General features: G+C 52.4%; 1 protein-coding gene across 1 annotated transcript; it reads left to right on the forward strand.

Moving 5' to 3' along the window:
• Positions 1-2,647: 2,647 nt before the first annotated feature.
• On the forward strand, positions 2,648-8,591 carry PPP1R3B (protein phosphatase 1 regulatory subunit 3B). Its single transcript, XM_035545487.2, has 2 exons — positions 2,648-2,743; positions 5,256-8,591. Exons 1-2 carry the CDS (start codon positions 2,730-2,732, stop codon positions 6,145-6,147), a joined length of 906 nt encoding a protein of 301 aa, XP_035401380.1. The 5' UTR covers positions 2,648-2,729; the 3' UTR covers positions 6,148-8,591.
• Positions 8,592-9,085: the final 494 nt, after the last annotated feature.

Here is a 9,085-nt window from a genome sequence, read left to right on the forward strand (position 1 = left end):
AAATTGTTGGCAAGTACCAACATTGCAACAGCATCCGCTGTGCCACCACAGGCATTGTCTGCAGGCCGTGGAGGGCACAAGGAGCGTGACACCTCCACCAGCAGCCCAAGGACCTCCAGGGGACAGGGACGGAGACCTTTCCGAAATGCCCTGCCAGTCGCTTTCATTAGGCTGGGGACAAAATCAGGTGTGGAAGGGCTGGGCCCTCCCAGTAGGGCAATGGGAGGCCACAGCCAGGAGGGTGGGGAGGGAATGAGGCAGCAGGAGGGGGCTGCTGGTTTGGGAAGGGGCAGGAGGCCACAGACAGGGTGTCCTGTGGCAGCAGCCCCAGGCAGCACTGTTACATCAGCCGCCCCATGGGTTTACAACACTCGCCCTTGAGCCTTGGCCCCGCAGCCCGCTGTGGTGTGGACACGTTGCACAATGCCCCCAGCCCTGCTCCCCTTCCCCTGCCCCGGGGCTGGCTGCTGGGGGCTGAGCTCCTGGCAGCGAGGAGACAATACTCCGACCGCTCCTACCTCCAGTGGGGAGCCCAAGGAAGTGGCAGGAACAGGACGAGTCCCCAGGTACCTACTGGTACAGGTGGCTCTTGAGGGACTTCTTGGACACAACACAGGGGGGCATCTTCCCACTCCCCAAAGGGCATGCAGCCTCTTTGACAAGAGCCTTACGCTTCCCCACAGCCAGACTGTCTTTTGCATCAAGATTTCATGTCACCATGGTGGCTGCGGTACAGAGGAGCCCCTGGGAAGGAGGGCTGCCCTGCAAAAGGGAGTGAGCAGCTTGTCCTTCCCTCCCACAGCCAAGCCTGCAGAGCCACATCCGAGGGGTGCAGGAGCCACAAGGTCCTGTCCCGGGGGTCCTGCACTGTGAACATACCCTAGGTTGGAGTTGGTAGGAGACAGGGACTCTCCTTCCAGAGATGTCCACCAAGGATGGGACTTCCCTAGGCCTGGCCACCCTCAGGGAGAAACATCTGCAAAGCCTCTTCCCTGCACCATGGAGCAAACAGGGAAGGAGACGATTGCTCTTCCTTGTCCCCCAACGAGGTGGGAGGGGTGGAAAGCTGTGGGGAAATCATTAAGACCACTGTGCAAGGGCTCAGCACAGAGCTAAATATAGCCCTTATCTCTGCTCCCGAAAGATAAGAGCCTGTGTCCACAGCCCGCCACAATGCCCTGCCCCGACTTCCACCTACCTTTGCTTTGGAGGCAAACTGCAGGCAGCAGTTGTGAAACACGGTGTCCTGCTCAAGGCAAACAGAGCTTTTATCACAGGCCAGAAACACACCCCAGTCACCTCGCATGCATACCTCCAAAGCCTGCACAGCTCCAACGCTGACCCCCACCACCCTCAGCACCTCTGCAGTGCTAAGCAGCCAGCAGCTTGCATAGGGAGCTCACAGCAGGGCAGAGCAATATGCACAAGCCAGGCTGGGGGCTTCCCAGTTTTTGGGCTCATCCATCAGACTTCCACCAGGATTTCTCTGGGAACCCCCTTTTCAATATCCCGTGATCAGTAATGCTGAGCGGGGCTGTGCCGACTCTGCCTGGAGAGGGTGAGGAAGCAGTGGAGAAGACCCACGGGCCCTTTTGGGTCTCTGTCCATTGCTTCTGGGCAAATCCGGGCATGGTGTCACTCATCCTTGCTGCATACCCATCATGTGCTAAAATTCCACTGTACACTCAGCACATAAAATATTGATCTAGAGTGTCCTGCAGTGGATATATCTCCCAGCTCCTTTAAAACTTACCACTGCCTTTATCTAAAAGCAGAAACCCGTGAGGCTAAAGCAATGTTTTTCCCCCTCAACAAAAACCCTTTTGCCTTGCAGAGTAATAAGTTTATTAAACGGCAGCTTGTAGCAGGAAGTCTCTGGGTGTAACAATTGCTGTGTGTGCTTCCACGAGTTAATTAAAACCAAATGGCGACACTTCGATCCTACTTTTATGTGCTGGAAAGGAGGCAAGAGAGAGCAACATTGCTCACAGCTGTTCACTTAGAGGCTAGATATTTTGGGGAAATAGAGGGAAGTGCTGTTTACCCCCAACTTTGTGATGGGATCAAGGTAGACGCGCCATCCGCACCTCACAGGAGGCTTTACAACCCAGCTCCCCAAGCTCACCGGCCTCCTGCAAGGCGAGGAGGTGTCTGTCAGGGCACTGGATCACCCGGTGGACGTTTTTCAGTGTCAGCAACACCTCCCAGCTCTGTGCGTGTGCCTGCTAGAGACTGCCACGGGATGGGCCAGTTGGGTCCTACTGATGGGTTTTTCCTAACGTTGCCTAACTCATCTCAAGAGATGACTTTCTCACGCCTCTGAGAAGGTCATTTTTTCCACTCCGCGCCACAACCATTGCCAGGAAAGAGGATTTGGGAGCGTATCCTCTGGAGATTTCCGCCTAGCGCCAGCACAGCCCGGAGCTGCGGCCACAGGACGTGGACGTGTGCGCACCCACCCCGTCCCCACACACCGAAACACCCCGGGCCGAGCCAGCCGAGCGGACGGCTCCCCCGAGGACCCTTCTCTCCCCCAGGCACCCAGCCGGCCCCCGGCCTCCCCTCACGGGCACGGCGCGGCCCCTCAGCGCCATGGCCCCGGCCGCGCTCCCATTGGCCGCGGCGCGGGCCGGGCGGGCGGCCGGGGAGGGGCCGGGCGGCGCCGCCGTCTTAAGGCAGCGGGGCCGGGGGCGGCCCGGGGGTAGCGGCGGCGGCTGGGGAGCGGCCTCATGCACTGCGCCAGGTACGGGCTCTCGGGGGCTCTCCCCTCGGCTCCCCGCCGTGCTCGGGTCTCCGGCAGCCTTTAACGGGGAGCTAACCGGGGAGCCGCCCCGGGCTGGGGTGGGTTTGGGTTTGGGGGAGCGGGGCAGGTGGCAGCAGGAGGGGCGGGTGGCGGCAGGGGTAGCACGCAGGTAAATGTCTGCGGGAGCTGGGCTGTGTCCTAGGAGCGGCTCAGCCTTTTCTGATAGCCGGGGTGCTAGCACAGCAGCATGTAATGTCTTAAATCTTCTAGCAGCTGGCGTGTTGGACCGTTGGGGGGGGGCAGCAGAGGGAGCCTGTGTAAAAATAGCGCTGGAGGCAGAACGGGGGCAGCTGAGGGGCTTGGTTAAATGTGGGTGTAAATAACTCCTCGTGCTCTGACCTGCTTTGCCTTCCTGAAAGTGAAGGGGGCAAGAGCGAGCAGGGGCATCTGGAGAGGGTAAAGTTGGGAGAGCGCATTCAGAATTTGGTCTGCCCCTTCCTTTTTGAAAGGGGAAGAAGTGAGTCCCTGTCACCTGCCCCTTGCTGCTTGCTTCCTGCTTCCCAGGGCTCCCCTTGCTGTGTGAGCTTCCCAAGCCACTTCCATGCTCCTAGCTTCAAAGCGTAAGTTCCAGGCTGCCGATATTAGCCCTGAAAGCAAAGACTTGTGAATGTGATCTGGGGATCAGCAGGATCCAAGTGAAGAGCAGAAAGGTGTCTGGGGTATGAAACAAGCTGAAAGTGGCAGTTCATAAATATAGGTAGCTCAATCCAATAGCAGGTAGGTAGAGTGCTCTTACTGCAGTCCCAAAGCTTGGAAAAAGCTCCAAGTAATGCAAACTGGGCTGGATATTTCATGCCTCTGCATTCTGAGCATTTGGGAGTTACTGACGCTTATGAGGGAACCCAAGTTTTCAGCAGTTGTGGGAGTCTGTTTGACTAAAAGGACACAGGTAAGTAATGCAGGTGAGAGAGAGGCATTGGAAGCTGCCTTATTTTAAAGGAGGAAGTGACCTACATAAAGTGTGTGTGAAAAACTTGGTGAAACTAGGAAGAGCCGAGCGGGATGGTGTTAGCAGACAGGTGGATCAGCTGTCTGTCCTATCCAGCTGCCCTTGAGCTTCAAAGAAAGCTCGAGGAGGAAATGCGAAGGGGTTAGCTGGTGGGTGTGTTGGGAAGCCAGCCTCGCACATGGGCATCAGCTTCCTCAGAGCACTTGCTGAATGGATGCTGTGAAAGACTGCTCAGAGCTGCTCTGTTGGTGTTACGGGGTGGGGAGTTAAAGCACTGAACTGGAGAGTGGCTCTGTTGCTTTTTCTTGGCCCAGGGACAGCTATCAAGTACTAGAGCTGGCTGTGCTTGATTTTGGCAGCACGAGCTCTGGCATAGCATGCGGTCAGCAGCCGCTGCTACTGCTGCTGACTCACAGGAGTCTGCACAGTGGAAGTAGCTTTGGAGAATGGTCTGCAGCCTCATGGGGAAGGTACACTAAGGGAATATTCTGACTTTAAGGCACAGGTGAGCTGTGCTGCACCCCTGGGTGAACAGTCTGTATGCTAGAGGAAGAGATACCATAGTGGAAGGGCACACAGTCTGCCCCTCTGGGGGCCAAGGACTTGTTTCCAAAGGTTCCTTCAGCCTCGAGTAGGTAAGCTGGTTGTGGCTGAGCCCTGTGGTTATACTGATGTTTCCCTGGGGCTCAGCACAAGTGCTGTGGAGGCTTAAGGTACGAAAGTAAAACCTCCTGGCCTGTCTGAGCTGGCCTCTATTTTAAAATACTGTAGAGGGAAGGAAGCTGCTCCTCTATAGGTGCAACGTCAGCTAAGTCTGCACCCTTCTGCTTTATCCAGCTGTTGCCATCCTTGCAATACCATGTGGGCATTTTTCATGGATCAGTTAGAGCAATTCTCGGAGGTGGTGATGAACCAAGTATGCAGCTCAATCCAATGAGTGATTTTCAGTCTCTTAACATATGTGACATTTGGGGTTCTATAAAACCCAAGGTGAGCTGCTTACAGCAGCTTGTGACCACATGAGCTCCTGCCCCTACAAAGTTGTCAGATGCAGTGGGGAGAATTTTTGGTGGAGGGAGGAGAGGACAGCAGGAATACTGCTTTATGTGGCACTGGAATTTGATAATCTCTGGGTTTTGTGGACATAAGCAGGACTGAGACGTGGATTTTGCTTTGGGTCAAAAATGTTCTAGAGCCTGCTATTGCAAGCCTAGTAGGGCAGTGTCTGTATGTCTTCACATGGTAGCTCTAGCAATTGGAGGTGAACTTGTTCTTCAAGGGCACAGCAGACTAAGGTCCAGACAGTTCTGCTGCAGCACACTTCCTAACGTGCCTGTAAATTATGCTGTGCAGATATCCAACTCTTACAAAGCTTGAGGGACTTGTAGGGATGATGGAAACTAAGCGTCTTTGGGATGGATGGGGAAAAGTGGCGTAGCAACTGTCTGACAAGTCATTAAAATGCTTCTCTAAAATAAACTGACCCTTCTTCTCATCTTCCAGAGTATTAGACTATTTTCCTCACAAACAAGTGATGGCTGTGGATGTAGCAATGCAGCTGTACCTGTGCTCTTCACCCCTGCGAAGAGAGGGGTGTGCCTGCAAAATTGCTCCAAAGCCAAACAAGCCATTGCGGCCGTGCATCCAGCTGAACAGCAAGGCGGTGCTGACTGGACCAGAAGAGGCAGCAAACTCCTTCACACACAACAAAGTGAAGAAGAAGGTGTCGTTTGCGGACAGTAGAGGCTTTGCTCTGACGATGGTGAAGGTGTTCTCGGAGTTTGATGATCCCCTCGATATTCCTTTCAACATCACCGAGCTGATTGACAACATTGTGGGTCTGACAACGGTGGAGAGGGACAGCTTTGTCCTGGATTTTGTTCAGCCTTCTGCGGACTACCTGGACTTCAGAAACCGTCTCCAGACGGACTGTGTGTGCCTTGAAAACTGTATGTTGAAGGAGCGGTCTGTTGTGGGCACAGTGAAAGTGAAGAATCTGGCTTTTGAAAAGAGCGTGAGGATCAGGATGACATTTGACACCTGGAAAAACTTTGTAGACTACCCATGCCAGTATGTCAAGGATACATATGGAGGGTCAGATCGGGACACGTTTTCCTTTGACATCAGCTTGCCTGAGGGAATTCAATCCCATGAAAGAGTTGAGTTTGCCATCTCCTTTGAGTGTAATGGCAAAGTGTACTGGGACAGCAACAGAGGCACAAACTACCGGATCATACGGTCGGAACTGAAGTCTGCCCAGGAAGCCATTTGCCCCCCGCGTGGCCCTGACTTTGGCAGTGCCTTTGACCAGTTTGGGAGCCCTCGCTGTTCCTATGGCCTGTTCCCTGAGTGGCCAAGCTATTCAGGCTACGAGAAGTTGGGGCCTTACTATTGACCTGAAGGCAAAGTTCTGACTGCTGCTGGCGTGTCTGCAGGCCTGGGAGCCCATCTGAATATGCGTTGAAAGGTGGAAGAAGTGAGGCTCCACGGAGCTCCGCGTAAGCCTCCCAGCAAAAGTGCAGTGCTCTGCTGGCGGCTGGCTTATAATCAGGGACACACCTCCAGTGTAATGGGCTGCCTTCCCTGCCTGAAGTCAGATAACTGGCTCTCCAGATGCTCAAAGGAACAGGAGACGTTGCTTGCCTGTCTGTTCAGTGCTGCTACTCCTTCCTCTTCTGTAAAGCTGCTACTCTCCAGGGAAACACTACAGTGCTTGTATTGTCTGCCTAAGCTACGTAGTGATGGCTGGCTTGTGTTGCTTGCTAGTTTTTTTTTTTTTTTTCAGAATATGTTCTAGTATATATTTTTTTTAAAGTGTGCTGTACTTCAGCTGCAGGGTTCTCCTTGCAAAGCTGGCCTGTGCCTGTCAGGAAATTAGGAAGTGGTTGGCTTGTGGGGAACAGTCATCTTCTCATGCACTTCCTCATGCGAGGTCCTTTCTGCTCGAGGCAAGAAGGGTATTTTTGGAAGTGAAAAGACAACTGATGGTAAGAGATGTAACTTGCAGCCTGCTGTATTAGGAGACATATGTGCCTGTGGGAGAGAATCTGATATGCTTAGTCACCAGTTTTATCAGCTGATCTTGAAAAGCTTTCCTCATATGCTCGATGTTACCAAAAATAGAGATTAGCTGTAGCTGTGTGGTGCCTGTAACACAGCAGTGGGTTGACAGTTCTGACTGCCTTCTTTAAAAACCTTCCCATCTTTCAATCACAAGTGACCAATGATGCTTTTTTCCCCTCGATGGACATCTGAAATCAGCTCCTGGCCTTGCTGGGCCCCGAGAATGCAAGTACTTCCTTCTGTGAACTGTATGGCAGAGTTTTGCTCAGCCTAGGATGGCTGGGGCCTGGGGGCTGTGCTCAGGTGCTGTGGGAGCTAAACACAGAGCGCAGCTACTCTGCCACATCCCGTTAAGGAAAAAGTGACTGTAATATGCCTACTGTGGTGGAAGTGCCTTGACTGAGAACATGGTGGCACGCATGGTCTCAGCAAGGGTTTGAGATAAACAGGCTTTGGAGGAGATGTTGCCTCTTTTTATGATCCAGTGGTTTGTTACTCCGTGCCATGGACTACTTGGTAGCTAATGGAGTGATGGGGCTCACTCGCAAGGATGCTGTGGCTGTGCTGGAAGGACATTAACATGCTGTACTGCCCTCACTGCTCTAGTAGCTGCTGCCGTTTCAACCCGTTGAGTGCCCAAGCTTTGTGCTGTGCTCACCGTAAGAAGATGAGGTGGCCAGCTTGTGTGGTGCTAACAGCCTCACACGGCTTCTTGCATTACTAGTTGGGCAGAAAAACTTAATCCCTCATCTCAAAGGGAGGGTGCTGAATAGTTAGTAGACATAGAGGTCAAGGGAATCTTACTCTTCCTAGTGCATAAGCTTTATAAGACTTTGGGGTGTCTATAGTAGCCTCCGGATGGCTGGAGCGTGGGCTAGACTACTTGTTAACTTTCTAAACCTAGCTTTTAGTTCTGGAGACTGCTGCATAAATTACTTCAGCTGTTTTACCCTAACCTGGAAGGGATACAATGATCGCTGTCGGATGCTGGAAGGAACAAAAGAGCTTGCAGGAAGAATAGCTAGCTTTCAACTGCTGCCTTCTCAGAACCTGACATCAGTGCCTGTTATCACTCTGATCACTCATTCCAGGTGGTAAATCTGCTTGCTAGCCCAGAGCTCGTCAGGTTTGGTTCCTCTCTTCAAATAGCTTCCTGAGTCAGCTCTTCTAGCCTGTGTCTGGTGTCTCTTGGAGGGACTGTTGCCTAGCTTGGTTCGAACCTGTTTTTAAACTTAAGTCTGAGTGACACTTTTTTTTTTGATGTAGTGTATGATGTTAATGCTGTAAGACACTGTAGAGAAGTCGTGCTCTCCGGGCGTGCTCTCATGCCTACAGAGGGCAGTTTGTGGGCTGAAACAAGGCATGTATGTTTGGGTGCTGCGGATGGTGGTATCTCCTTTGGGGCCTGTGTGCTTTCAGGCTGTGGAAGCGGTGTGCTTAGGGAATAGAATGGAAGATAAGCTAGAAGAGCAATACCGTAAGTAAAAGCTAGGCTGGGAACTGACTGTTTGACCAATAGTAGTTCAAAAATACTACTTGTGGCCTTTCCCCTCTTCCCTTTCTCCGTTGCCAATGTGAACATAGAGGTAAGGGGTTGCTCTCCTCACTCTATGCCTGGAAGTGCCTTGTGGGTTTTGTGCATGTTTGTTTTTAAAAGATATTTTTGTACACAACATTCAAGTGGAAAATGCACTTTATAATTGCAATGTAATGAGTCTTTTAAAACCGTGGTTCTGTTTTTATCTGATTGTTAAAATAAAGGTGAAACAATGTTAGCTGTGCGCTTTGCTGTCTTATTTAAATACCCGTGGGGCTAGGGAGGTGGTTTGGACACGAGACCAGCTTCCTGCAAGCAGCGTTGGCAGGGAGGAGCACACGTCCGCAATGGACTCAGCTGCCTGAAGCAGGACGGAGCTTGGTTATTCACACAGCCTTCCTGCCAACACAAATGCTTCCAGAGAATGCTCTGCAGCAGAGGAAAGGAGCCAAGCTTTTGTAGGGGCAGTGGCTGGAGCCCTGGCAGTGCAGTGAGTGACATGACGCTCCTTCCTGGCAGCAGTCTGCCTTGCTAGCTCAAGTGCAGGTTATGTCCCAGCTACTAGAGGCTCGTTCCCTTCTGGAAGGGAAACTGCACTCCCAAATGTATCAGTTTAGGCTAACAGTAACAGAGATGTGAGGCTGTTTCAAGGTTCCCTCTGATCTTAGATATGCTGTGGAGTTTCCCCACTAACCAGGGTGTTCCTGAACTGCTCTTTACCCTGCTTGCAGTA

Source organism: Cygnus atratus, chromosome 4 (genome assembly GCF_013377495.2).
Source record: "Cygnus atratus isolate AKBS03 ecotype Queensland, Australia chromosome 4, CAtr_DNAZoo_HiC_assembly, whole genome shotgun sequence".
Taxonomy (NCBI): Eukaryota; Metazoa; Chordata; class Aves; order Anseriformes; family Anatidae; genus Cygnus; species Cygnus atratus.